General features: G+C 46.7%; 1 protein-coding gene across 10 annotated transcripts in view; it reads left to right on the top strand.

The window, feature by feature from the left end:
• Window positions 1–27101, top strand: part of Ptprm (protein tyrosine phosphatase receptor type M) — a 619038-nt gene that overhangs the window by 472367 nt on the left and 119570 nt on the right. For 5 of the 10 annotated variants that reach the window (XM_063232111.1, XM_063232108.1, XM_063232109.1 and 2 more), the window contains 4 exons: window positions 12882–13033; window positions 18531–18605; window positions 18834–18860; window positions 23342–23529. In XM_063232111.1, the coding sequence (XP_063088181.1) occupies window positions 12882–13033; window positions 18531–18605; window positions 18834–18860; window positions 23342–23529 (442 nt within the window). Of the gene's footprint in view, window positions 1–12881; window positions 13034–18530; window positions 18606–18833; window positions 18861–19676; window positions 21697–22621; window positions 22720–23341; window positions 23530–27101 lie in introns of those variants that run through there. The other 5 variants (XM_063232107.1, XM_063232110.1, XM_063232112.1 and 2 more) reach the window with 3 other exon arrangements.

Consider the following 27101-nt stretch of genomic DNA (forward strand, 5'->3'; position numbering starts at 1 on the left):
GCGTGTCCTCCAGGGGCCACTCTGTCCGTGAGTGAGAGCTTTGCCCAGCACAGGGCACCCCCTGCTGGGCTGTTCCACGCATCTGCTGATCACTGAGTCGGTCGGTGCCGGCCACTAGGGCAAAGAGCCACTAGTGCTCCCTGAGACCAAGTGGCCAAACTGCAGCCCAAACCCCACTTACGCAAAGCACCGACACTCAGTGGAGCCTGCACGCCGAGGTTTTGGTTTGGAACACACAGCTCAGCCAGTAACATCTTTTGCCTTAAAAGTAAACTTTTATCTACTTTTGAAGACCTACAATGTCTCCAATGGTTTGGTTTTGTCGGTTTTGTTCTTTACTGTTTTGTTCAATTGTATTATAACTAATGGTATAGGCAATTCTATTAGAGATAGCGGGAGGCATTATGGTAACCATTGTTGATCACCTTGTATTATGTTTTCACATTATCTATTATGTCCACCCTTTTGCCTTGACCAGTTCTGTTCTGTTATGTCACATTTGGTTTTACTCTCTTCCAAAAAAGTAATAAGAACCGTGAGAGCAATGAAACCCAAAATGTGTAATAGTCATTGTACAAAAGAGAGGAAAAGAAAGTGCTCTAAACTATATAACTGCATGTATATTTAAGTGTATAAGATAGAATATGATATCACAGAGTTTTATTGGATCATTGAACAGAACTGTTTGCAGTATCATTGATGGAATGTCCACTTTACAAGCTTTAATTTTGTGACTTGAACAATTATTTCTAAGATGACAATATGTAATCCATTAACTAGTGATTTCCTACTGTTCATTTTTTTTCTGCAAATCTGTATAACTTGTACCCTTTCTCTGCTTTTTTTTCTTTTCTCCTTAAATAAAAAAAAAAAAAAAAAAAAAGTAAAGCACAGTGACACATGAGCCACAGGTTTGAGGCCACCGTATCAGGGTGTCTGAAGGATCATGGTGTTCTTTCCTTTGTAAATTAAGCAGCTGCTGTATTTTTATGAAACCGGCAGCTGTCCATTTGCAAAACCCTTACTTAGCTGTGTGCAGCCAAGGAGTCACCTGGGTTTTGTAGCAGGGTCAGAACTTAAAGCAGCCTTCATGCTATGCAGCTTTGCTGGGCCCCATTTTCCTGTGTGCCAGCGCTGTGGCTGGCTCTGTGTTTACTGGACAGAGCAGCCCCAAGATTTTGCAGTCCACCTCACTAGCATCAAGGGCAGGGGTAATATCCCACAGTGACGTGCGTTCAGATCCCTCTCTTTTTCACTTGTATTTATACTCTGATAGAGGATCCGCCGTTTGCTAGTTTAGTCCTGCTGCCAAGTGACAGCCTCGAAACTGTTAATTCCGACAAAACATGCACCTATGGAATTCAGCAGAATGTGAGTGGGGCCTGCTGCCGCCGATGCAACTTGATTCCCCTTCGGTTTCCTATTCCTCGTGCCATCGCTGGTCCCAGTCCCTCTGGAGTCATCGTGTCCTGGAGTGAGAAATAAAACTAAACAAAATATTACTGAGCCCGACAGATACTGCATCTGTTATCATTATGACTGATTTTTTTTTAGTGTTTGGAATCTTCAGCCAGTTTGGGAAATGGCAGTCAGTGCTCAGGGGAGCCCTGAGTTGCTCCCCAATGGAAGGTATCTATCTGGTCGGGAGGGATCCATGTGCAGGTGGTTCTTGGAGGGTCGACTGTGGGGGACCCACATCTGGGAGAGGGCTAGAGGAGGTTCTAGTCTTAGAGCACGGCAAAGCCGGGCCCCCCGAGGCACACAGGCCGGCAGACGATGAGCCCAGAGAGGCCGGAGGGTGCAGGCGGGGTCCCCCTGGGTAGAAGAGAGAGTCAAGGCTGAACTCAGGTAGCAGTGAACTGAGTGCATTCCAGGCTGCCACGTGAGCAATATTCAAGTTACAAAATGTGTGTGTTATGTGTGTTTTTAATTCCTCTTGATCACTGTCTCAGTATATTTTCTGTTGCTCTAACAATTATTCCCCAAAGTAGACAACATAGAGAGGAAATTTTTATTTCTCATGTGAGCCTAGTATCAAGGCATAGGCCCCGCAATGAGGCCTCTCTTGCTGTGCTGTGAGCTGGCAAAGAGCGTTCCCTGGGAAGCCAGGGTCTCTCACAGCACCTGATGGGCCACCTCAGCACCCCTCTCAGCCTCACTCCCTGAGCCTGGGTCACCTGGTGGCGAACCCACGTGCTGTTCGTTATCACCACCCGACTGTCATTTCCCAAACCAGCTGAAGATTCTAAACACTAAAAAGCCAACATGAACGCTGTTTGTTATCACCGAAAGCTCTAAAAGGCTCTGCATCACTGGCCTGGGACTTAGGGATGCCCTTCCCAGCACGTGGGAGTTTGGGGGAACACACTGAACCCCTAGCAGTTCCTTAGAAAAATACATGCATGCACACATATGTGTTTTCAGCTGCTGGGGTCCTTTGACTACTTCCAGTAGCCTGAAAAGCAGTAAACTGTAGCTGAAACCATAAGACATGTCTGTCTGTCTGTCTGTCCACACAGCAGCCCCCTTCTCTCACACAGTGGTGTTCGTCACTTGTTTCCTATGGTTGGGAAATAAGACATCATGATCATCAGGCAAACAGAATGATGGGAATGGATCAATGTTTGCAGAGTCCCTGCTACATGCCAAGAATGTTCTAGAACAGCAGATGAGAAATAAACCCAGGCCAGAAGCCCCACTCTGTGTAGCTCATGACGACCTCCTAAAGCACCTAGTGAAGAACCCAGCAGGGGCTCCCACACTGCCTCAGGCCTTGCCTGCTAACCGCACCTCTGTCCCCAGGCCAGCTGCACTTCTTAGAGGTCTGTACTTCTGCGCTCTCCAGCCAGTCGCAGGCTCTAAATCGTTATTATTTCCCCAAAGAAGCCGATCAACATATGAAGTTATTGGATTTGTTTCTGTTCTCACAGGTCAACTTAGGATTTGTCAATTTGATTTTAAAAAATTACTTAATAATCTTGATTGTCTTTGTTGTAATGCATGATAACAGTGAGGATCATCTTGATTATAGGAGACATTTGCATGATGACTTGGAAGTGATCCTAGGTTGTGATACATTTAATTTCAGCTTGTGTTAAAGGAAAGCCGGTCTGACCTAAATATTTTGTTTTCAACTTAGACATTTAAAAGTCTAACTCCTTTAACTATATCAGCCTACCTCATGACCCATCAGCCTACTATTCTTGAAAATACTTTGAAATTTTTGCTTGATAAATGATTGCAGAGACCTGTGGGGTGCAGGAGGAGACTTCGGTCCACACCTTTGATGTGTCGTGGTTCTATCAGGGTGACCGTCTTGGCCCTCACCTCCCATATGTGTCATCTCTTCTTTGTGTTGGAAATGTTCAAAACCTTCTCTACTGATTACTTGGAAACTAGTGGTTAAATATGAAACATCACTGTGACTCTCGGTGTTAGCATTCAGAGTCTTCCTCCTGTCCAGCTGCCCCTCTGTCCACTCCCTTCTTGCCTCCCAGCCCCCAGGTCCTCTGGTCTCCTCCCCTCCACCCCCTACCTCTGCGGGACTAGCAGGACTTCAGTCTTCCTGCGCGCTGGCTGATTTCAGCCTGTTATTTAATCTCAATACATAGGCAAGAGATGAGCTCTAAAACCGAGCCTCTGGCTTGGCTGAAAATCAGGTTGTTGTTTGTGGTCAGCGCAGGCCAATTACCCGGTCCGTGCTGAGCTCAAGGAGATAGGGAGGCAGTGAGTTCTCGGTGGTAGTGTGCATGCTGAGGCAGCTGGCTGGGCTTCTTTTATTCAATTTTAAATTACTATGAGTTCCCTCCATGTCCTGGGCCCCTTCCCATTTTTAAAAGTTGTAACTTGCTGTTTCCTGTTAATCATCTTTCATTTTGTTCTTTACTTACACATGGAGCATTTAAGCTGATTTATTTCCCTCAACGTTACACTTTCACATTGAATCCATTGTCCTACAAGTACCTCAAGTTTGTCTTTGTGCATGCCAAGCAGCACTCCACTGTGTGCAGGACTACGTTTCCTTTACCCAGTCATCTGTTGATGGCCCCTTTTAAGATTTAGGTTGCCGGTGTTGTGCTGCCATAAACATGGCTCTGCATGTACCCTGTAATATGATGTGTTTAACTCTTTCAGGAAGACGCCTAGAAGGGGAATAGCTGGTGGAGTGGAATTTATGCTTGCAGTTTGCTGAGGACTCTCCTTACTGACCTCCACAGTGCTGTTCTAGTTAGTTTACGTTCCCAGCGTCAGTAGAGAAGGGCTCCTTTTTGCCTGGGCCGAACCCGCATTTGCTGTTAGTTGAATTCTTAGTGACTTCTGAAGTGATGACACAGTTAGCAGTGGCAGGAGAGCACTTCTACCTGGGGTGCCAATGGTGACCTCCCAGCTGGTGACCACAGCTGGCCTTCATTTCCAGAGCGAGGCATGGCCTACCCAGGGTGCTGGCAATGGCTCTGCAGATGATCTTATCTCCACATGGGAAGACACCACCAGGTATCTAAAGCTCTTTGCTAGTGAGGGCCCTGGGACAAATCCCTGTCTGTGCCTCAGTTTCCCTAAATACAGTACAGCTAACAACAACAGCTCCAACCACCCCTCGATCAGCAGGCTTAACTGGAGTCCTGCGAGGTTCTCGTAATTACTGCTTTCACCGTTTCTCTCAGCTATTGTGCTAGTTCAGGTTGAGTTGTCAGACCTCTGTTTCCTCCTCAGGTTTAAACTTCCTGAAAGCACATCGTGTGGTGATTCGTGCAGCTCTGTCTGTAAGATGACAGCCCCTTCCTCGTTTCGGCTTGTTCAGCAGGATCTTGGCTATCTGGTGTCATGTACCGATTGTTTGACTCAGCCAACGACTATTTGGTCCCTACCGTGAGAAAAAACTTAAACAGTTTCTGGTTCCAGATTCCTCCCCAGCCCTTAATTAAGTCTAAGCACACTTAAAAGCCATTTGTCCTCCCATTCTTCCATCTGTGTAGATTTCCATTTCTGTGAGCTTGGCCACCCCTGCAGAGCTGAGGTGAAAGATTACTTTTACGTGGAGACATCATTTCTGTGGGCAACAGATGCCCTTCCAGCCAAGACCACGAAGCCTTTCCAGGAGGATCTGCAGTAGAGCAGGCTGGGACAGTCATGCTCCACAGGGAACCAAGTGCTGCAGCCCAAGTGGTCCTGACCCAGCAGTGTGACAAACGTCCACACTGCGGGTGACCCTTGAGCTCTCTCCAGGAGTGCTCTGGTCCTGGTGGCAAATCTAGCAGGTCCAGCCTGCACATCCCACGGCACAGAAAGGAGGACAGGATGAGGAGCTGTGTGTGCTGTCCTCCCACCAGGCTATGCTTGGGCCTCCTAAGTGGCGTTTGTCTTCTAGCTATTGAGGGGACACACTGCTGACAAGTGCCACCTTCACTCGGTCTTCTTCATCGCCTGTCACATAGACAGTGCTGGACCAACAAGGTTTCTTCCCATTCTGCTTACTCTCATTCCGTGTTTTTATCCCCCCCCCCAAAGAAATGCAGAATAAATACTAAAGTGTAAAAAAGCATGAATACTCCTTTTGTTTATATTCATTGCACATTTCTCCCCCTTTTCACCATCATTCTGGTTTGCAACTTGGGAGGCTATGTCTGTTTTTTCTTCCTTATAATTTATTTTCGAACAGGATTACACATTTTAATAGACTGTATTTGAGCAAAATGTACAGAGCTGTCCAAGGCCTTCTCCCCACACACAGGCATCATGCAGCAGCTGTCAGCCTTTGCTGATTCTTCAGCCCCCTGAAGCTCCCCACGCACACCAGCGTGGGTTCTGGGGTGGTCATTGTGTGGCTTCCGGCCACTCTGCGTGGCTCGTGTCCAGCGTCGTGCCATGATACAGAGCAGCCCTGGTGCCCTAAGGCTCCCGGGGAGCTGCCTGTGCCTACCCACTCATCACCCAGCCCAGACAGTCACCAGTGTTCTTCATGTCTCCCGTATGTGTGCCTTTTCCAGAACGTCAGCTGCTTGGAACCATGCAGTACGCAGCCTTTTCAGATTGGCTTCCTTCAATTAATAATATGCATTTACATTCCCTCCATCTCTTTGATGGCCCATTGCTTTTTAGCTCTGAGGAGTATTCCACTGGATGGGCCATGGGTATTTACTCACTCACCTATTCCAGGACATTTTGGTTGCTTCCAAGTTTGGGCGGCTAAGACGAGGGCTGCTGAAACACGCATGGCAGGCATTCGTGTAGACCCAGCGTCAGCTCTGAAGGTTGTGCAATGGAAAAACTCTGATACTTTGGAAGAGTCTGCCAAACTCTTCCAAAGGGACCCATCGTTCTGTGTTCCCTCTAGCAGGGAGTGACAGTTCCTGCCTTCCACATCTTCACTGGAGTTAGATAATGTCTGCGTTCTGGGTTTGGGCTGTTCTGATAACTGAATAGTCCTGTTTCTTATGTGTTTTCACGTGCATTTCTCCACCAACAAAGCCTGTGGTCCATTTTTACAATCCCATTGTTTGTGTTCCTGTTGACTTTCTGGAGATCTTTGTATATGATGGACACAGGCCTTCATCAGATGTGGTTCTGCACAGTTTCTCCCAGTGTGTGACACCCTTTCCTCCTCAGAGCCATGCAAGGGCAGACGTCCATCACTGTGACCAAGTTCGATTATCAGTGTGTCTTCCATGGGTTACGCCTTGATGTTTTCCCTGAAAGGTCATCACCCTACTGAGGACACCTGGACTTTTTCCTGTGATCTCATCTATAGAATTTATAGTTTTGGGTTTTATACTTTGGTCTTTCTCCTATTTTTTGAGACAGTTTTTGTAAAGGGTGGAAGATCTGTGTCTATAGATTTTGCATGTAGATGGCTAGCTGCTCTATCACCATTTGTGGGGAGATTACTTTGCCCCTGGTATCCCATCGCTTCCTTGCCAGTGTTCACAGGGGTCTCCTCCTGGGCTCAGTGTGTCTGCCATTCTGCTGGTGACACCGTGTCTTTGTTACGTAGCTGCGCAGGGAGCGAGTGGTAACCGTCCACTTGCCTTTGCTCTTTCAGTGTTGCACTAGCTATTTTGCTCCTTTTTGCTCCATGTATATTTCTTGCTATATACACAATAAATGTCTAGAATTTTGATTAGAATCACGTGAACTCTGTAGAACAAGTTGGAGAGAATTGATATCATGACATTACTAATTTTTCCATTTTTCTTCTTACTTTTTTCCTATATTCTTTTTAGGGTTTTTTGTTTTTTTTTTTTTTTGTTTTTTGTTTTTTTTTTTGCAGTACCAGAAATTGAAGCCGGGGCTTTTGCAGTAATCTGTATCCTCAGCCCGTTTATGTTTTTTGAGTCAAGATCTTGCTTTGTTGCCCAGGCTGGGGCCCAAGCCTGTGATCCTCCTGCCTCAGCTTCCCAGAGGGCTGGGGTAATAGGCATGCACCACCATGCCCAGATGTTAGTCCTTCAGTCAGGGGTTTTTCAGTTTTGTCTTTATAGATTTATGTACATAATTTGTTAGATTTTTGCCTAGTCATTTCTCTATTGGAGGTACCTGCCTAAATGGTATCTTGTTTTTAACTTCACATCGCATTTGCTGATTGTGGGAATATAGGAATAAACTGACTTTTTTCTAGTGACCTCCCATGCTACCACCTTGCTACAAATTCTCAGTAGTTCTTGGAGTCTTTTAGTTGGTACTAGATTTTCTACTCAGACAATCCTGTCATCAGTGAATGAAAACAATTTTATTCTTTCCTTCCTAGTCTATTTGCCTTTTTTTCCCTTGTCTCATGCATTAGCTAAGGCTTCCAATAGAGCATTGAAAAACATCTGTGATAGGTGACATCCTTATGTTGTTGCAGATATCAATGGAGAAGCGTTTAGTTCCTTGGCATTAACTGTAACATTAGCTATAGGATTTTAATAATTGTTTTACCAACCTGAGGAAATTCTCCTCTACTGTGTTTGCTGAAAGATTCTTTGTTTATTTTGCAGTAGTGAAATTTGAACCTGGAGCCTTCACAATGAACTACATCCCCATTTCTTTTTTTTTTTTTTTTTTTTTTTTGGACAAGTTGCTAAGCTCCCTAGACTGAGCTTGAACCTGCAGTTCTCGTGCCTCGGCCTTCCAGATTGCTGGAGTTGGAGAAGTGTGCCTTCATGCCTCCCTTGCTGAAAGTGATGATTAATGGGCACTGGACCTTGTCAAATGCTTTTTCCACATCTGTTGATATGGCTGTGTGATTTCCTTTCTGTAATCTGTGATGGATTCCATGCATTGCATATCAAGCGTTGCCTTGGGCTTGCATACCTGGAACAGGTCTCACTTGGTCATGACAGTGCCCACCTATACATCGTCTGCGTGCATGCTCACGACAAATGTGGGTGCAGTTGCCTTTTCTTCCAGTATCTTTGTCAGATTTGGGTATCAGTCTAATGATGGCCTCACAGAATGAGTTAGGAGTTGTAGCTGCTTCTGCTTTTTGTCTTCCAGAAGAGATTATAGAGAACTGGTCGAGTTTCTTCCTTAAATATTCTGTAGAATTCAACAGTTAACCTGAGATGGGGGCTTCCTTTCTGGGAAGGTTGTTCGTTATTGAGCCAATAGCTTTCCTGGGATGCAGGCCTCTTCTGATTGTCTGTTTCCACTTGCGTGAGTTTTGGTAGATTGTATCTTTCAAGAAATTGCCCTATTCCCTGTAAGTTATCAAGTTTGTAGATACTCGTAGTATTCTTGATTATCCTTCCATTCCCATGGGATATGCAATGATGTCCCTTCTCTTATTCACATTATTTACATCTTCTCTCTTTCTTCTTTAACCTGGTCAGAGGCTTACTGATTTTATTGATCTTTCAAAGACCTGGGTTCTGATGGTGTGTTTTTGCTATTGATTCCCTTTTTCCTGTTTCACTTATTTCTGCACTAATTTAATTTTTTTTTTGCCTCTTTAAGATATAATTTGATTTTCTCTTTCCAGTCTCCTTAGTTAGAAACTTGGATTATTGATTTTTTCTGATACATATACATTGTACATTACCTTCAAATATCGTGAGCTCTTTAGCCATCTTCATGTAACTGAATTCTAGTGTGATTCCATTTTTGTCGGAGACTATGGTATGCATTCCATTCTTTCCAGTTTTTGTAGGCAGTGTGTTCTGTCCCTGAGTGTGGCCGAGCCTTGGGAGCCTCCCCAGAGCCTGAGAGTCACAGTGCCCCACTGCTATGGGGGGAAGGACATTCCGGAGGTGTCAGCCACCCTGGTGCCAGTCCTTGCCTCTGTCTTCCCTACGCCCTTGCTGGTTTCCTCCCAGGTGGCACTGTCCAGTGCCACAGAGCGGTGCTGAAGTCTCTGGCTACCAGAGGGGGTTCGTCTCTGTCTTCGTGCTGTCCTGTCACTGTTAGACTCTTATCTGCTGAGGTTCTGTTCTCAATCCACATGCATCAAGGATTTTTAAGTCTTTTGTCCTTATGCAATGCCTCTCTCTATTACTGGTAAATTTCTTTGCTCTAACATTTTTTGTAGAATTAATACTGCTTTCATGATTGTTCACATGGTGCATCTTTCTCTGTTCCTTCATTTTTAATCCCTTTAGGTCTTTGTATTTGTGGGACATTCCTTAATTGCAATATGGAGTTGTGCCTATGTCTGCTGGCTCTGACAATCTCTGTGTTTTAGTTGATGTACAACTCAAAACGCTACAAATAAGAAAGTGACTTAATAGGTGAGTTGATCAGCTCACTTTACTAATGCTTGGATATGATGATAATTGAATGACTAGATTAGCATTACATAAACACTGGGTAGGTGCTAGGAACTTAGTCCAGCTTCTTCAAAGCCTGGTGCTAACTTTGGGGTGATAGAGTGAACACTCTATAACTGAAAACTACTTGGCGATGATTATGATACAGCGTGTAAGTGAATATAAATTAATGAAATACTTTACAAGATAATCAGGACATTTGCAGTCAGTGTTCTGCAGCCCATCTTAGCCACTGGAAAACTTCCTGAAACTCAGGTCCCATCTGCAGAACAGAAAGCGAGTGGCTTTCCCACAGTTCCGAAGCTGCACCGAGGCGTCGTCTGCCCGGTACTGACATGTGGTCATTTGTGATGTTTTTTTAACTCCTTTTTGTTTCCCTACATTAAACTCCTTAAGGGCTATTATTCATGGAGTGCAGGAGCGCCGATCAGAATACTTTCAGAGGGCCGTAAAGTGTTTTATTTTTAAATCGTAATTGTTTTCCAACACGTAGAAGTTGAGTCCGTGTAAGACCTGGATTTCTGGTTGCCCCTGAACCTTAGTCCATCTGGGATCTCCACGGGACATGTGCCTGGAGGGGAGTCACCATCCCCCTCCTCGCCCCTTCCTCCAGTCTCACCACTCCTGATAGTCTCCATACCCGCTCTCCCCATCTGTTTTCCCTGCCTGACCCCACTCAGCACCCGTGTGGGACACATCAGAGCGGTGACAGTGTGACCAGCAGGGAGAGCTAGCGCAGGAGGCCTTGGCTTCGGAGCTGCCTTTGAAGAGGTGAAGAAGGCGGTGGACCAGCGGGTGCCCCCAGTGGACCTTGGCTTAGTACAGGTCGTTGACTCCACCTTAGTTTGATCTGAGCATGTGCCGTGGGTCCTTAATAAGATTCACCTGTGCCCAAAGAGCAACACTGAAGTTTTCGGGTCACGTCAATGCAATTCATACCCACACACCTATAGGACTTGGAAGAAGCAAGATCTTTTCCGCTGGCAGCCTCACTTTGGGGCCTTCACCACCGACACTTCCCACTCAGCCAACAGCAATGCAGAAGTACCTTGGTGGTCTTTTCCTGACCTTCAGGATGAGAGAGGTCAGAGCAAGAAAAGGCAGAAGGAAGTCTGGTGGAGTTGGTGCCATCTCTCTCAATAAGCAGAACAACAAAAATGCGAAGCAGTTATCTGCAGAAGTCAGTCCAAAGCAAATCAAAGAAATTCATGCAGAAAGCTGGAATTATGGAGCTAATTATCTCAGTCCTCCACTTCAGCCTTCCTGGGAAGAGCTATCCAAACATGTTTTCAGGGACTGGCAGGTCCTGAAGGGGAGAGAAAATGGATCCTTATGAGCATAGCTGTGGAGGTGGAGCCCAGAACACCTTGGCAGAAGCACATCAGGCCCAGACTCAGACTCTGGCCCCCACACCAGCGCGGCTGGCTCCAAAGAGGGGCCCTGAGGAAGAAGATTGCGTGCTCATTGTGAGACGGGAGCATCCGCACCCAGAGGGGTCACCTGCTGCTGAGGCTAGCCACAACAACTTAGCCAGGCTTAGTGTTCAACCACAAGAGAGGGGCTAGATAGCAGGAAACCCCCGGGAGCCAGCCCCAGTAAAGAAGAAATAACCTTCACCTCATTACCCAAATCAGACACTTTCCTATTGCCAGGACCAAACTCTTGATACAAGTTGGAGGAGAGGTCTCATTTGGCTTATGGTTTGGGGAGCTTGGTCCATGGTTGGCGGGCTCCAAAGGGCCTGGTGGAGGAACGCTGCCCACATCACAGCGGCCAGGAAGCAGAGGAGAAGAGAGGGAGCTACCCCTCCGCAGGCACATGCCCCGTAGCCTGCATCTTCCACCCAGGCCCGCCTCCCCGTGACACATTTAGCTATGCACCAGCTAAACGGAAGGATCCACGAAGGAGCGTAGTGGCTGTGTGCTCCATGACCTTCCCAAAGCTCCACGCTGACTCCATGAGACTTTGGGGGAACAGTCTAGTGCTAAACCACATTAAACACATGATTGGTGATTTCTTTCATCTGTTGAAAAATATATCTCCCCACACACACACCAACTTTTAGCAGCTAAAAGGGCAATTTATTAATGCAGTCCTTCTGTCTTCAGAGTATGAAATTAAAAGATGATTATAACTACAGGCAAGAAAGCATTTGGATTGTGCACCATTTGGAAATGATAATAAAGATTATCCAGATGGTCTCATGCTGCAATACCCCCCATTGCTTTAGCAATCACCTAATTTGGGTGCAATTTTGATTATGTGGCTCATTTTAAATTATGCTATGTCCTAGGTCAATCCATGTCAGAATGATTTACTAGAAATTTTTTCTTTGTAAATATATCTAGATGCTTGAGCAGAATTAAAATATCTTTGGGCATATTATTTTTGTGGGATGATGGTATTTTCTTAAACTTTATTGCTTCTCCATAAGTATATTGAATTCTATTCTTGTCTGTCTGTCTTCGGTGCATAAAGCAGCTTCTCATAGTAAGATCTGTAAAAATTTGTTTTACCTATTTATTTAATATTTGCTTTCCGTAGGGTTTTATGGCTTTTGCATAGGTAGCTACAATTTTAGATTATGAGTTTCTTGCCATCAGTGAACAGAAGACAGAAACCAGGATTTCTGTCCTAGCTGCTTTGCTTAGCCCAGCTATGATGCCAGAGGTCCAGTGTACTCACAGCATTTAAAATACACTGGGGCGTAAGCCCACTGTAAGGCAAGAAGCAGCCCTCATTTCAGTTTTGTCTGGGAACATCTGTAGGACTTTTCTCTCTCACACTGCATACCGCAGTGTAGACCTTCATTTAGTAAAACGTTAATAACTCTAGGAGAAGAGCAGTAAACAGATGATGCTTGTGTTTTACAAGGATCACTGGTCATTTTAATTTAGCTTATAGTAGAAAGAACACAAAGTTTGCAGCTGTACTTCTTCCTTAGGGTAAGCAGTGGCTATTTCTCATCTCTAGATGTGCAGCCTGGTGGAGAGTCTGACCTAGGGGAGCCCATAAATCAGTGCGTGAATGACTGTGATGGATTCAGTAGAGATTATCCCCAAGCCGCGGTCAGAGCGTGTACCCACACTCCGTTCCCAGTCCCATACTTGTCTACATAACTTAACTCTCTGTCCTAAGGAAACTGGCCAAGAAGCGGAAGGAGACCATGAGCAGCACCCGGCAGGAGATGACGGTGATGGTGAACTCCATGGACAAGAGCTACGCTGAGCAGGGCACGAACTGCGACGAGGCGTTCTCCTTCATGGACACGCACAACCTGAATGGGCGATGTAAGTGCACACATTGGGTTTCAGTCGTCTCTGGGAGCAGGCCGGGTTCCAGGTAGCTCTGCGGAATTGAAAGACACAAGGAAATTCCGAAGGAAGTCTCAGGCCGTGTTACATCCTCACTTGGCATCATCCTGAAAGCTCTCTGTGCCATGGGTCGCTCAGATGCTGCCCATAGGACCAGGTCCCAGAGCACAGGGAACCACAGTGGAGGTTCTCTCCGTTCCTCTAGAAGAGCACATGGAGGCTTCCTGTCCAGGAGGTAGACATCTGCTTCTTTGCATCCTGCCTGTGGTTCAGACCGCATTTGTAACCAAGCCATGTGGGGACTGACACCAGGGAAGCCTGTTATAAAACAGTTCCCTAAAAGGCGGTAACAAGTTAATTGTTTAGCTGACAGGTTCTGCCTTCATTATAGGACTATCTGTGGCAGTTAATAAATTAAACTGTATTTAACTTCACACCAGGTGGGTAAACTAAACTTAGGTAATTCCTTCCTGGGATGCCACCTGCGATCTAGGAACAAAGAATTATTTCTGGAAACTAGCAATTAGATGGATTGTACAATGTGCAGAAGAGGCAGTGGCCCTGGTGATCTTCTCGAGGACCAGCGGCAGGCCCCATGCAGGTACCTGATCCCGAGTTCAGGATAGGCACTTACCAAGTCAGGGTCAGGGGTTTCTCCACCCTGGGTGTGAAACCAGTGCCTGCGGGCTGCTGGCTGTCCCCCCATAGTACGGGCTGTGTTGGTGCACCGATGGAATCCAAGCAGAGGGGTGGGGGCCTTCTGACTGCGAGGGGCACAGAGTTAAAAACTTCCCCACTTTTTTGTAGAAGTTTCTCTGATTTGGGAGCAAATGTTTTTCCATTTAAAAAACTATCTATGTTGGGTGATCAAAATATATGGTAAATATTTAAATGTTCTAAAAAGTGACTGCATGACACATTGCCGTTCATCCGCTCAAAATCCTCCCTCAATTTGTACCTGCTGATTCTGGCATTCTGGCCACGTCCTGAAGCAGCTCTTCGATCCTCTTTCCTGAGTGACTTCACAAGGTGTGATCAAAAACATGGTGAATGCTGCTGCATACCTTTCAGTGGAAAGACAAGGTCGTTAAAGCATGACACCACGTCCTCAGCCACTTTATTCCTTGACCTGACACTGTGTGACTTCTGGCTCTTCTCCAAAACCAACATGAAGGATTGGAGTCAGTTGAGAACATTTAGGCAGCCAGGATGTGCCTCCACAGTCATGGACGAGGACCTAAAACCTAGCTCCAGAAAGCAGCAGAAGCAGTGGACACACACTCTCAAGGTGCAGAAGTATTTGATAGGGGTGAGTGATGATGTGTCTCTTACTCTACTAAACTGTCTTTAAATTTAAACATTGGCCATATATTTCAGTCACTCCTCGTACAGAGCTGTTCCTCGTATAGTAGTAGCTGTTTCCTGAGCATCAGTGGAAAGAAGCGGGAAACAGCTCAGTGATAGAGCGTTTGCCTAGCATGTACTTGGCTCTGGTTCATCCCCAGCACCTCAGCACAAACAAGGGAGCCACTTAGATGGACTGTATGTTCTCACTTTCAGTATATCCCATTATGTTTCCAAACTTTGTACTTCATGGTGCAATTCTTCACGAGCAAGTTAACTCTGTTAATTCTTCAGAGTAAGTTAACTCTGAATGACTCATCTAACAGCAAGAAACCCCGTTAGTAGTTAGAGGCATTCAAGTTGGAACACAGGACTTCCAGGAAGATGGCGGAGTGGTGAGCAGCAGAGAGACGGCTTCTCTAATATTTGATGAATAGACATTGGAATATAGCAGCGTGAAGAAGATGAGAAAAGCAGGTCCCCTGGACCCTTAAAGACTTGAAGCCCACAGGGAGAGCAAAGAGAGAAACTTCAGTGAGGAAGAAGGAGGTGGCAGGTGACACCTTCTCTGTGAACCTAGGCTCACTGTGTGGGAGGGACAGCTCTAACCTGCAGACACACGGTGACTGCTGGCCACTATAGAGGCCTCCATGGAGAGATGCACCATGGAACAGACCAGTGGACACAGAGCATTGTGACTGCTGTGTTCAATGCTGTTGTTATTGCTGATTATACCACAGTAGCCAAAGTGACACAACTGTTCTAAGCAGTTGTTCTTCTTGCCTGAGATTGCCTAGGAATCATAAAAAATACTATAGGCCAGTGTCAGAGAACCAGGGTCTGGGCCAAGTAGGCAGCAATTTCTAATCCTCAATAAATTAAAGAGTTAAGGTCTTGCAACAGACTCAAAACCCAAAAGCCAGCTATGCTTGCAAGATGCTTATGAGAGGTAGTCATTTCCTTAGGGTTTTAAATACTAGCAATAAAGCTACTCTCCATAGACACTTTATAAACATCAACCCAAGAATTAAGCTAAAAAGAAAAATGGAAAATGAGAAGATACTTAGACAAGATGCAACCCCCGATGTCCAGCTCACCAGAGGTAAACACAAGGGGCAACTAGGTAGGACAGTTAAAAAAACCACCCACCTGGACTTTCTGAGTGGTGACAGCAAAAGTAACAAGACAAATGAACAAGGTTCTAAAAACATAAAATCGCTAGGGCCAGGGATCTAGCTCAGCAGCACAGGCACCTGCTTGGCAAGGGCAAAGTCCTGAGTGTGATTCCTCGTACCAAAAAAATTAAAACTTAAAATAAAAATTAAATCAGAAATAATTTCTCCAATAGTTACAGAGGTAGTGACCACAATGAAAGATATGGTTAGTGATCCTAGAGTAGATACAGATAAAAAAAAATTAGAGAAGCTTAGGAAAATAATGGCCACCATAAATGCCCAAAGAAATGGAATCCATGAAGCAGATTCAAACAGATATCCAGGAGATTAAAAATTTTATTGAAAGTATACACAGCAGAATGCACCAGTGTGAGAATAGAATCTCAGATATGGAAGACAGGATTGCGGTTAACATCATGAAAAGAAATTTTTCTTAAAAATAGCAAGGGGCCACAAGAAATTAATCTGGCAGCTGTCAGATGACACAAAGAAGAATAACGTAAGATTGATCAGAGCAGGAGATAGTGCAAATGACACCCCAAAAAAATCTGTTTACAGATGTCATAATAGAAAAATTCCCTGGCAGGGAAAAAGAATTTGACACCCAGATAAGTGAGACATATAGAACTCTGATTAGCCAAGAACAAAAAAAATCTACAGGAAAGCATATAACAGTCAAGATTCCAGGAATTCAGCACAAAAACAGAATATTGAAAGCTGTTAGCGAAAGGAAGTAAATCACCTATAGAGGAAAGCCCATCGGAATCACAGCCAGCTTCTCGTACAAACCCTCAAGTCAAGGACAATTTGGAGTGAAGTATTGCTAGCCCTAAAAGAAAACAATCTGTACCTCGTGATACAAAACTATCTTTTAAAACTGGTGAAATAAGATACTTCCATGACAAAGAACACCTGAGGAAATTTGTGACCACCAAACCATTGCTCCAGAATGTTCTGAGGGACATTCTCGAAAGAGAAAACAAGGATTAGAACTCCGTGGACCCAACAGAATGAATCGGGCAAGAGAAGTTGGAACACAGGCAACCTTGACATCTGGGCCGGAAGTTTAATTTGGAAGTTACATCTTTAAAAATCAGGATCTTCGTGAACATCCCAAATGCTGACTGTGGAGGACTGCGGCCCAGCCGGCATCGTCAGCCTCAGCGGCCACCCTGTTGCCTGCCATGGTTTGCTGCTCCCCTCAGTAAAGCCTGCAGAAGAACCACAGCAGAATTTGTATTTTGCTTCCTGTCTTTTAGCATCCAGTAGGTCTTGTCCAGTCTCACCTGGGGCAGCGTCCCTGGTGGCAAACACTGGCATAACACTCTCTTAATGCCTCAGTATCAGTGCAGCCACTTTCCAAGAGGCCTTTGTTCACCCTCGAGGCTGTCAGCAGCCCGTCACAGCCGTTCCTGGCTCTGAGATCTTGTAGGGCCAACAGAAAGTGCCATGAGCTCCATGGTGAGTCACTTTTAACACAGTCAGAAAAATAAGATTGGAGAATATGCATGAAGCCATTTGTGAGAGGAAAATAATCTGTCCAACCAAAGCTGATGGAAGCTGTGCCACCTACTTTAAAATGATGTAACAGAGAGAATATAGGCATGAGCATTTGGAAGTGGGTTTAATTTGTATACTAAAAGACACCCGTATTTTAAAGTATCTTATCAAAAGGGCAAGAGCAAACATGGTTGTTTTATGTTGCTTTGTATGTTTTTAACAACTGTATAGAAATGTCTAAAGGAGCTGGGGCGTGGTGGCTCATGCTGGTTATCCCAGCACTTGGGAGGCCGAGGCAGCAGGATCACTGCGAGTTTGAGGACAGTCTGAGCTACAGAGTGAGTTCAAGACCAGCCTGAACTGTGTAGTGAGACCACCTTATCTCAAAAAGATTAAAAAAAAAATCTGCAGGTATCATGAGGTACTGCTCTCTCTGGCCCCAGCATAGTTCATGAGTGTGTATATTTTTTTGGTTCTCATTTTCATCAATTGCTCTGTCTTCCCAGCAGCTTACCACAAACATGCATTGTAAATGTGATTCTTATCTATTTTAGAAAATATCATATAAATGACAAACAGCCTGGGATGTGGTCCTTGTTCTGCCACTTAGTAACTCTCCCCTTCAAAAATGTACACGAGGTTAAAGCACTGTCATCCAAGAGCTGGAGTGTGTTACCTCATCCGAATAGCAATGGCGGTTCCTCTAACGGCAGTGATGTCATTGCATATTAGCATCCCGATCAGGAACTCAACAAGGAATCGATCATGTCGGTACCTCAGAGGACACAACCACCTGGAGCGTATTTAAATCCTTGTCCTCTAATGAAATTAAAGTGTTTCTGCATTCCAAGTCAGCTAAGATATTGAGGAATTAATGTATCACCTTAAAAATGGGACATACCCATTTTAGTGGAATCAGATAACCTAGACAAGATTCACCTTCCCTCTTACAAATGAAGGAAAGAGAAGGAGTGATGACTGAAAGTTTCAGAGGAATGTGTCAAAAGACTAAGCAGACAGTGTGGACACAGATTTCATCTTGAATATATCAGGCGTCACCTTTATGTCTTATAAGCCAGCTCAGAAGTGTGTGGAAAGTGCAAAAGTGGGGAGAAGGCGGCCAGCCACAGTGACACTGGCCTCTTGCACGTTCTCCAGGCAGTACCAATTTCAGTCATGAGCCTCAGCTCCATGGGAGAGCAGAGCTACCTGGAAGAGGTAGCAAAGGCTGGAAGTCAAACGCAGTCTGGTGAATTCCCTGTCCCTGGCTCTGGCTGTGGGTTTTTCTGGAAGAGATAAAGTGTGTTCACCCCCTAAAAGGACAAGTTATTCCCTGGAGACACCTGGGAATGGTGGCATTTGCCCTGCAGACATCAGGGAACCTCATGCTGTGTGGCTAAGCAGGTGGGGTCGAGCATTCCAGAGGCTCTGAGCAGCTTCTCTTGTCTTTACAGCCGTGTCCTCCCCATCGTCCTTCACGATGAAGACCAACACACTGAGCACGTCAGTGCCCACCTCCTACTACCCAGGTAACAGCAGCCTCTTCTGCCGTCTCTTCTGTGCGTAGCCTGTGGCAGCCAGAGTCTGTCAGCCACATCCACGCCGACCCCGAAACTCTAGGAGCTTCTTCTGCCCCACATGTGGTTGTGACCCAAGGCTTTCTGTGGCTTTCGGCGGGGAGCGCGGGCACCTCACGGCACTCACTCACTGTTCTTCTCTTTTTACTCTCCGCACTGACCTGCTCCGGTGTGTGCCAGACCCATTTGTGCCAACAGCAATTTTAGGTGAGAAATTTCCCTTTGCCATGGTTTCTGCAGGTCGGTGGCCACTCTGGGGGACACTGGAGTTTACTTCTGCATGACGCAGGACCAAGCACAGGGAGTGGGGTGCAGCAGGCTAGGGAGTGGATGAGCAGTCTCCAGGGCACGCTTGCATGTCCCCTGGGGATGACACAGAGAGATTCAAACTAACAGTCCCTGTGCCGGCATCCTCCCTCTCTGCAATCAGAGATTAACCTTAGTTCTGATCCAGGGCGCGGGGGTGGGAGGGCACAGTGTGTCCTCAGCTGTGTACGTCCAAGAGCAGAATTCTGTCCGATATGATAGTCATAAAAATGCAAACAGCTGCTCATGATTTTTACATACTGCTAAGCACTTAAAATGTTAATTTCAAAATAGCATTTTTGCAATTCTGCCCCCATGTGATGCAGAACCATGATCGCAAGAGCATCAGGGCCCTTTCCCACCCTCCCCGGTGACCCACCACCCCCAGTATCTGTCACTCTGCACTTTCAAAGGAGCTGATGTTCCGGACAGCAGCGTGACATGATGGCTCTTTATAACCGTGTGGTTTATTCCATGTCAGATGTCACTAGGAATGAGCTAAATGGTGAGCCCAGCGGGGCAGGATGCAGTATGAAACATTCCCAGCAGGGGGTTAAGGAAACAGTCCCGTTTGTGCAGTGTCAGAAGGGTGAGGAGAAGTGGCATTACCTGGTCGTGATAATCCACCGAGCATGGGCTGCTGTTGCATTGAGACGCATAAATAACCCGAGTGTGTCCCGGCTGTGTTCTCTTTCTACTACTAACCTTACCGGAAAGGAGCACAACAAAAGCGACCTCCAGGTATATAACAATCCATCGTAGCCAGAGTTCCATCCTCAGCTGTCCACTTCCTCTTCCTGATTCTCTGTCAAGGGCGTGTATCTCTACAACATGATTCTTCCCTCTGTGCCTCCCTTTTCTCTTAGTTGTTATGATTCCTATAGCCAGGGGCAGTTTTGTTTTCCTTATGGTGTTTCCTGGTCTTAAGTTTGTTACTCGAGGGAAAAAAGAACTGAGAGAGAATTTTAAGTATTGTGAACTGTGCAACATTTTGAGGGCTAAGTAAGAAAGACTAACACACACACACACACACACACACACACACACACTGCCAGGGAAATCTCCATTTTTATTCTTTCTCTGAGTGAGGGACACAGGCTAAGTAGGCTGAGGTACTTGAACAAGGTGATGTACATGCAGGTGACACACATAGGATTGTCAGATCATCAAAAGGCAAAGCTCTGTGATCTCTATATGTGCAGAGCCTTCGCTCCAGGTGACCCTGGTGTATGTTCTGACCCCTGGAGCCATGACTGGGGAGGGCAGAGATGTGCTTCATCACAGGCAAGAAAGTGTTCAGATTTCACAGCAGATTCACATAAGCTTGTTAAACAAACATCATTTTTCTAAGGTTGACATTTTGTTAATGACTTCTTAAAGTTGACGAGGCTTCCCCCTCCAGGAGAGGGAATCACTCGAACAGACGAATCAGGTTGCAAAAATGATGTGCATCACGGAGGCATAAGCCAGCAAAGGGCCTGGTAACTGTGCCCAGAGTGGCTAGCTCCTCCGGGGCCCAGCACACTGAGTGGCGGTGCTTGGGAACCTCATTTCTCACCATCACGTGGTGCAAATGCTCATGTGCACATGGCTGAGTGAGGATGGATGGGCAAGGCTGTCACCTGAAACCCTGGGACAGGATAAGCTCCTCCGTATCACTTCTCAGAGACAGGAGCAATTCAAATTTCCATCAGGACAAGAAGGGATCTTTTGTCATGAGCCAGGACACAGAGCAAGTAAAGCCTGAAGTACTTTAAGCTTTCATTTTCGCCTGCTAAGATGTCCAAACCTAGCATACAGTTTAGTTACATCTTTACTTCATTTGCTTGTAAAGACAGACAGACAGGCAGTCGCCAACTCAGAAAGGTAGCATTCATTTCAATTCACTAGTTTTCAATTGAGTTCCTAAAAATTCAAGATAATTCATTAAAGAACATATATGGAATTAATTTTCAGTTATTAGCAAAGCATCAGAACTGTTATTGATAAGCCTTACTTTTTATTTCATTCTCCTAAAAGAATATTTTCAGTTTAAAATGTGTTCATTGGTCATTTTTTGCAAGAAATGAATGGCAAGTGAAATAGCTTATCTAAGAATTCATCTTTAAAATGTCAGAGGAAGTAGAGGAATCACGCATTTTAGTGGAATCCAGGGTTCCTAACAGGAGAGACCATCCTGTCTCCCAACAGATGGACGTGGCGTGAGCTGCCTGTCCCCTCTGTTCCATGCAGCTCTAGGTGGTTGCGACCTTCTCAGGGTGGAGCCAATAATGTCTAAGGGGATTAAACATGCTCCACACTAGGCCAGGGTGTCTGCACCGTGACATTGGCTGTCAATGTCGACTTAAAATGTCAAGCATCCCTAAACCTGGGATCCACATGTATCCACCTGAAGATCCTCACTGTTTAGGGGAAGCTTAAAAGTTGAACCGCCCAAAGAAGGGCGAATTAATTATGTTCACCCCACAAATATGTTCACTTCACAAGGGCCAAACCAAGAGAATAAGAGAGGCACAGTGGGGAATCCAATTGAGGTTCCATTTACTGTAGTCTGAAGAGCAGAGCTTCCTGCCAGAGGCCCCCCAAGGCCTGGCAATGCAGCCCATCCCAGGGACCCAGTGTCCTGATCACGGGGCTCGGCAGTCGCTGGCCACAAATGAGATGTGAAAATTTCCAAGTGTATTATGACTGTTAAGATGGGAACGTACATGTTGCTAAATTTCAAAACAAATCCAAATGAGAAAAAAAAAAACAAAAAACCATGAAGTCAGCTTGCCACCCCTTTTATTTTGTCTTTGTGTCTTTAGCCGCCTCGTAGTGATCCAGGTGTCATTTCAGCAACAGCGACATAGCTACACACCTGTGTGCCACCTTCATACCATGCATCCCTGGGTGCTTTGCGACGCAGAGGGAAGCCAGGGTTGAGGACAGGCCCAGCTCCCCAGACCCCGGACCATGGCAAAGAGCAGTGGCCAGAGCTGGCACTGAATCCTCTGCAGATAAGACGTCTGGCCATTTCCAAGCACTGAACATGTCCTCTCTTGGGTGTTTGGATTCTTTACACCTAAAATCAGCTTTGAAATCCGAGTTCCCGTCTCATGACCTTAGCACTGTCATTTGAGGAACATCACCCTCAATCATAAAGCAACTAAAGGGTTCAGCACTGTAATGAATTCACCTACGCAACGTGAAATTCTGAATCACATCGCGCTTTCCTGCCGCAGACATTTTTAATAGCTACCATTTCTGCAGTTCATTAATCTAATTAATAGTAGCCACCCATTAAAACAGAGCCTCTTTAGGCTCCTTTGACCAAATTTTGATGTTAATTTCATAATGCAATTTGCTTGACTTGCTCAAGAAATTGAAACGAGAGCCTGCCCTGAGTGTAAATAAGCTTTCCTTGGTTCTTGGGGATGAAAAGCAATTACGATACTAATTTTAACCTCCTTTTCGTTATTGAGCACTTAAATTAAACACCTCCCTCCTGACCCAGTGGGAGAACAGGGGCTCTGCCCTCTGACCACCTCAGAATAGAAAGTTTACCCAGAACATTAAAGCACAGAATAAAGATGACCTGTACTTACTCACACGGTACTATTGCTTATGCCCTGTTTCCTTTTTCTCCTCCTCTTTTCTCCTCATATGTATCTTCTTAAAAGTGCCCATCAATGGTAAGTGCCCGCACGCCCCTGCAGTCGTCGCGGAGGGCGGGCATGTGTGTCTCACCCCAGACTCCGCCTAGCCGGCCCCAACTGGCTGCATGCTGCCGCCTAGAACGCCCCATGTGTGCTGTCTGTCCACGGTATCTGTCACGCCTTCTGACCCCGCAGCATGCAGAGTGCTCATCGAAACACTCTCTCCAGCCAGGCCACCTTTCTCTCTCCGCTCATCTCCGTTTGGTGTTTGTCTGTTTGCATCGAGTCTCCCCATTCCCATGGCGAGCTTCACCATCAGACCATTCTGTGCACTTTTATTTTGCTCACGGCACATCCGTACAAAGTTGATTTCTTTCATCTTACAAAGGAGGGAGTGACTCACATTTGGGAGATCCCAAGACTGGCCCTGCACCAGGTCTTGATGAAGTTTCAGAGCTAGAAACTTCTGCAAGTGTTAGCACCGAAAGGCTGAATAAGAGGCTCTTCTCCAAGGAGCTCGGGGAACACAGTGTATCGTTTGGACTGCTTTGTAAAAGCAAAGACGCCTGCCTCATCCCTGCAGCGCTGCCAGCCCCACTGAAATGTCAGTAAACACGTGACCGCCCCAGGGACTCCTGCCGCCGTAGGTTGTGGGCTGTCAGTGCCAGCCTCCCGGTACCTTCAGTGGCCCTGTGCCAGCCATCGGCCACTTTGCTCACTTTGTCCCTGGCCTTCTTCCCCCAGACGAGACCCACACGATGGCCAGTGACACCAACAGCCTGGTGCAGTCCCACACTTACAAGAAGCGAGAGGCGGCCGACGTGCCCTACCAGACCGGGCAGCTACACCCCGCCATCCGGGTGGCCGACCTGCTACAGCACATCACGCAGATGAAGTGCGCCGAGGGCTACGGCTTCAAGGAGGAGTATGAGGTGAGTTGGCAGAAAGGACCGGGTGGCCCCTTCCGGGCCCTGCCATAGCTGGAGTGGGAGTCGGCACCATGACATCAGGTAGGACACGCTGCTCCTTTTCCCTTCCTCCACATCCCCTGCTGAAAACTCAGAGGCCCCAGGTTCTGGTCGCCTCCCATTCCTGACCGCTGCCCACTGTCCATGGCTGCACCTGGGCAGTGGGATACTAAATCCTGCTCCTTGGGTAGCTCTCTTGAGAAGAATCTGGCCACCTGTGAGGGTCCTAGGCCAGGCAGGGTTGTCTCGGGGTGGAAATGAGAAGCGAGTACCGCAGTGGAGGTGAACCTGTGGCACGCATGCCGCAGCAGCTATTTGGATCATTGGTAGCTCTAAAAGGTTTGCCATCGCTGCAGTCCAGGGCTGGGTGTCTGCACTGTGACAGCTAACACTGCCCTGCCAACCCAGGGAGTCCCAGGCTGTCTCGGGGGCAGCTGTTGGCAGTGCCAGGAGCAGAGGGTCTCCACTGTCTCTGAAATGCAGGGCTCATCTCCTCAGTGGGCTCTGCCATCAGGGCTGCTGGAAATCAAGAAAGAGAGAGAATCAAGTGCCTGGCCGAAGTCTGAGTCACAGCAGTAGCCAAGTGTGTACAGGGTGAGCCGGTGTCTGTGTGTGTGCTTTTGATTTTTTTTTTTTCTTTATTTTTAAGGAAGAGTTTTCACTGTGGAGCCCAGAGTGGCCTTGAATCTGTAGTGATCCTCCTGCCTCAGCCTCTAAAGTGCTGAGATTACAGGTGTGCCCCACCAGGCCTGGCACATGTCTGTGTGTCATCAAAGGCAGGTGACAGTCCTTGATGAAGACACACTAGTGTGCTTCCTCAGAATAGAGAGGATGGGAGAGCCATGGGACTTTGCCCTCTCAGGCTGTGTCTCTGCTCCTGTCCCCTAACTCTGGTCATCGTGAGCATCTTGTCTGGGATTAAAGTGTTTTTCACATCAGTTCCCATGGCTTCTCACAGCCCCTACCTGCTTCTGTCCCCTCTTGTGGGATTCTCACAGCACCTCGGTCATGCTCAGGACCACCTTGCCAAGCTCTGTCTTTCCAAGCATCATTAGCAGGGACCATGACACATGGTGCTCACCTCCGTGCTTCTTTCAAGAGCTTCATAGCTGAGGCCAACAGAGAGATGCACTTTGCTCCGGTACTGTGCATAGCCCAGCCTGTCAACAGTGACCTCAGACAGAAGGTTCTGGGGCCCAGGACCCAGCTCAGAATGCACCCTGGGGTTTCATTTCAGCCTAGAAAATATTCCTAGATGCATTGCTGCATTTCAGAAACCCTGAAATTCTGAGACTTACCCTCAGTGGTTGGGTGTATAATTCAGTGAAACTGACCGCTTTTGTGTCCAGCCTTCTGCACTTTTAAAGACTGGCTTAAGAATTAATAGGATTAAGGCTAAAACTTCCAAAAGCATTAGTATCTTATGAAAGACAAAATTAGGTTATTGAGAAAGTATGTAAGACTAATGAATAGAGATGATGTCTCGGTTTTATCTAACATTCTGAATACAGATATTGCTCTAATGTTTATTAAAGATGTTAATGTCAGGGAGATTAGAGGCTCAAATAACCACTCATAAAATAGCCTGAGTCCGATTTTTCATGCACTATTTAAAAATACCTACCTTGTGACTTCCAGGACTATAAACAATGCGTATTAGAAAAAACACCAAAAATTATTTCCCATGCAGAGCTTGTGGGGATATTTGATTTATAGATGCAAAATGAAGAATCTTACACTCATTCTAAAAATGTTATGACTAACTTAGTCATTAAGGGTCCTTATACCTGAAGTAAAATGAGCTATTAATTACCTTTCAAAAAATCTCTCCTCCTTCCAACTCTGATCAGAGAGGATGGTTTAAAAGTAAATACTCAGTGAGGCTCCAGATCTGTCCTCAGTTTTTAAAACAGGAAAGGGAAGGGAAGGATGACAGTAGCACTCATTAGAGAAGGGAAGGGCCAATGGAAGGGGCTGGGGGGAGAACAGGAAAGGAAAACTCTTGTTAGGAAGGGTCCCTGGATCTCTGTCCCTGTGCCCACACCGCCCTCTAGGAGACACTGGTGACAGGAGGACCAGGAGAGGCAGAGGCCAAGGCTGGAGGACAGGTGTGGCAGCTGCAGAGGAAGGGCCACCTCCGAGCAGCATCTCCTGGAAGCCCAGAGTCCCAGCCCCGCCGCCCTGCCCCAAGTCTCCGTGTTACCTAAGGTCAGCGTCCACGTCTGCGTGGTGGCCCCACTGCACTTCTGAGGCTGGCTATGTGGGCATTGATTCTCTTCTATTTTCTCCAACCCCAGTGAGTTCCCATTGGCATGTGATTCTGGAGAATCTTTAAACAGTTATTTTGAAAGCCCTGTTGGATGTCAGATCTATAACAAAGTGAGCTTTGCACCTGCCATAATGCACATGTCTTTCCCATGTGCACAGCCCATAGCCGAAGCAGCCTAGCCCAGTGGGGTCCCAGTGCGGCTCAGCTGGTCACCACACGGATGGGATATCAAGGCGCTTAGGCTCAGGAGCAGGCTCTGTGCTCTCCTGTGTGACTTTAGACAAGGCTGTGAGTGCAGGGATCACAGCCTCGTCTCTGGGATCGTTGTAAAGATGGGATAACAGGGTCTGTCACCAGCCCTGGAATCATCCAGAACATGGGAGGCAGCAGTGCAGGCGGAGAAGGCTAATATGTGATGAGGTCTGGGAGTGGACACGTACAGCATGTTGTGGGCGGGGAAACCGAGTCACCCCAAGGCTCCGTCCATATCTGCCACCCCTCACATAAAACATCAGAGGACAGAGCCAGCTGCACACTTGTTGCAGAGGTGTCCCCCCCATTTGCTCCATCTGTGGGCTTGGCGACTGCCTTACTAGCGATCGCCCAGGCTCAGAAGTGCCTGGGAGAAAGTCACTTTACATAACTAGGCCTCGTGCTGAGGAGTAAGGCTTAAAAACTGAGAAAACTATTTTCCATCTGCATCATTCACTGTTGGTGCTTAGATAGTATTCTCATATCTAAGATAGGAAAGACCTAGGGAGTTGTGTTAACTATTAATAAACTGTAGAATCTTCTTTAAAAAGAAAGGGCAAGGTAGGATTTGGACGATCGTCGAAGGTCATAGATTGTGCCCCGTGTTCAGGGCCAGAGATACGGGGGGACAGTCACCCCCACAACCGCCATACATGCAGGGAGCTCCTGGCACAGGCCCAGCAGCTGGTTGGCTATTGCAGGGCGTCCGGTCAGAAATCACACCCCCGACACATGTTCAGGGGTGCTTCGGAGGCAGTCTTGAGCGCCCGAGCCAGCTCTGCTAGATGGTTTCTCCGGGCAGGGAAAGGTAAGAGAGGACAAACCCAGGTGGACTCAGAGCACGAGTATGGGCAACACAGGGCCAGGGCACCACCCTGTGCATCTGGGTCACAGGAGGGGCAGGGAACAGGCCATCAGGCCTTACCTGGTAGAAGACATCTGGATGTCACTCTGAAGAGAAGGAAGACTCGAGTGGTGAGTCCCGCAGGTGTGGGTGGAGATCTAGCAGGTACAA

Source organism: Cavia porcellus, unplaced genomic scaffold (assembly GCF_034190915.1).
Source record: "Cavia porcellus strain 051 isolate PalLab524CR breed Dunkin Hartley unplaced genomic scaffold, mCavPor4.1 scaffold_20, whole genome shotgun sequence".
Classification (NCBI taxonomy): Eukaryota; Metazoa; Chordata; class Mammalia; order Rodentia; family Caviidae; genus Cavia; species Cavia porcellus.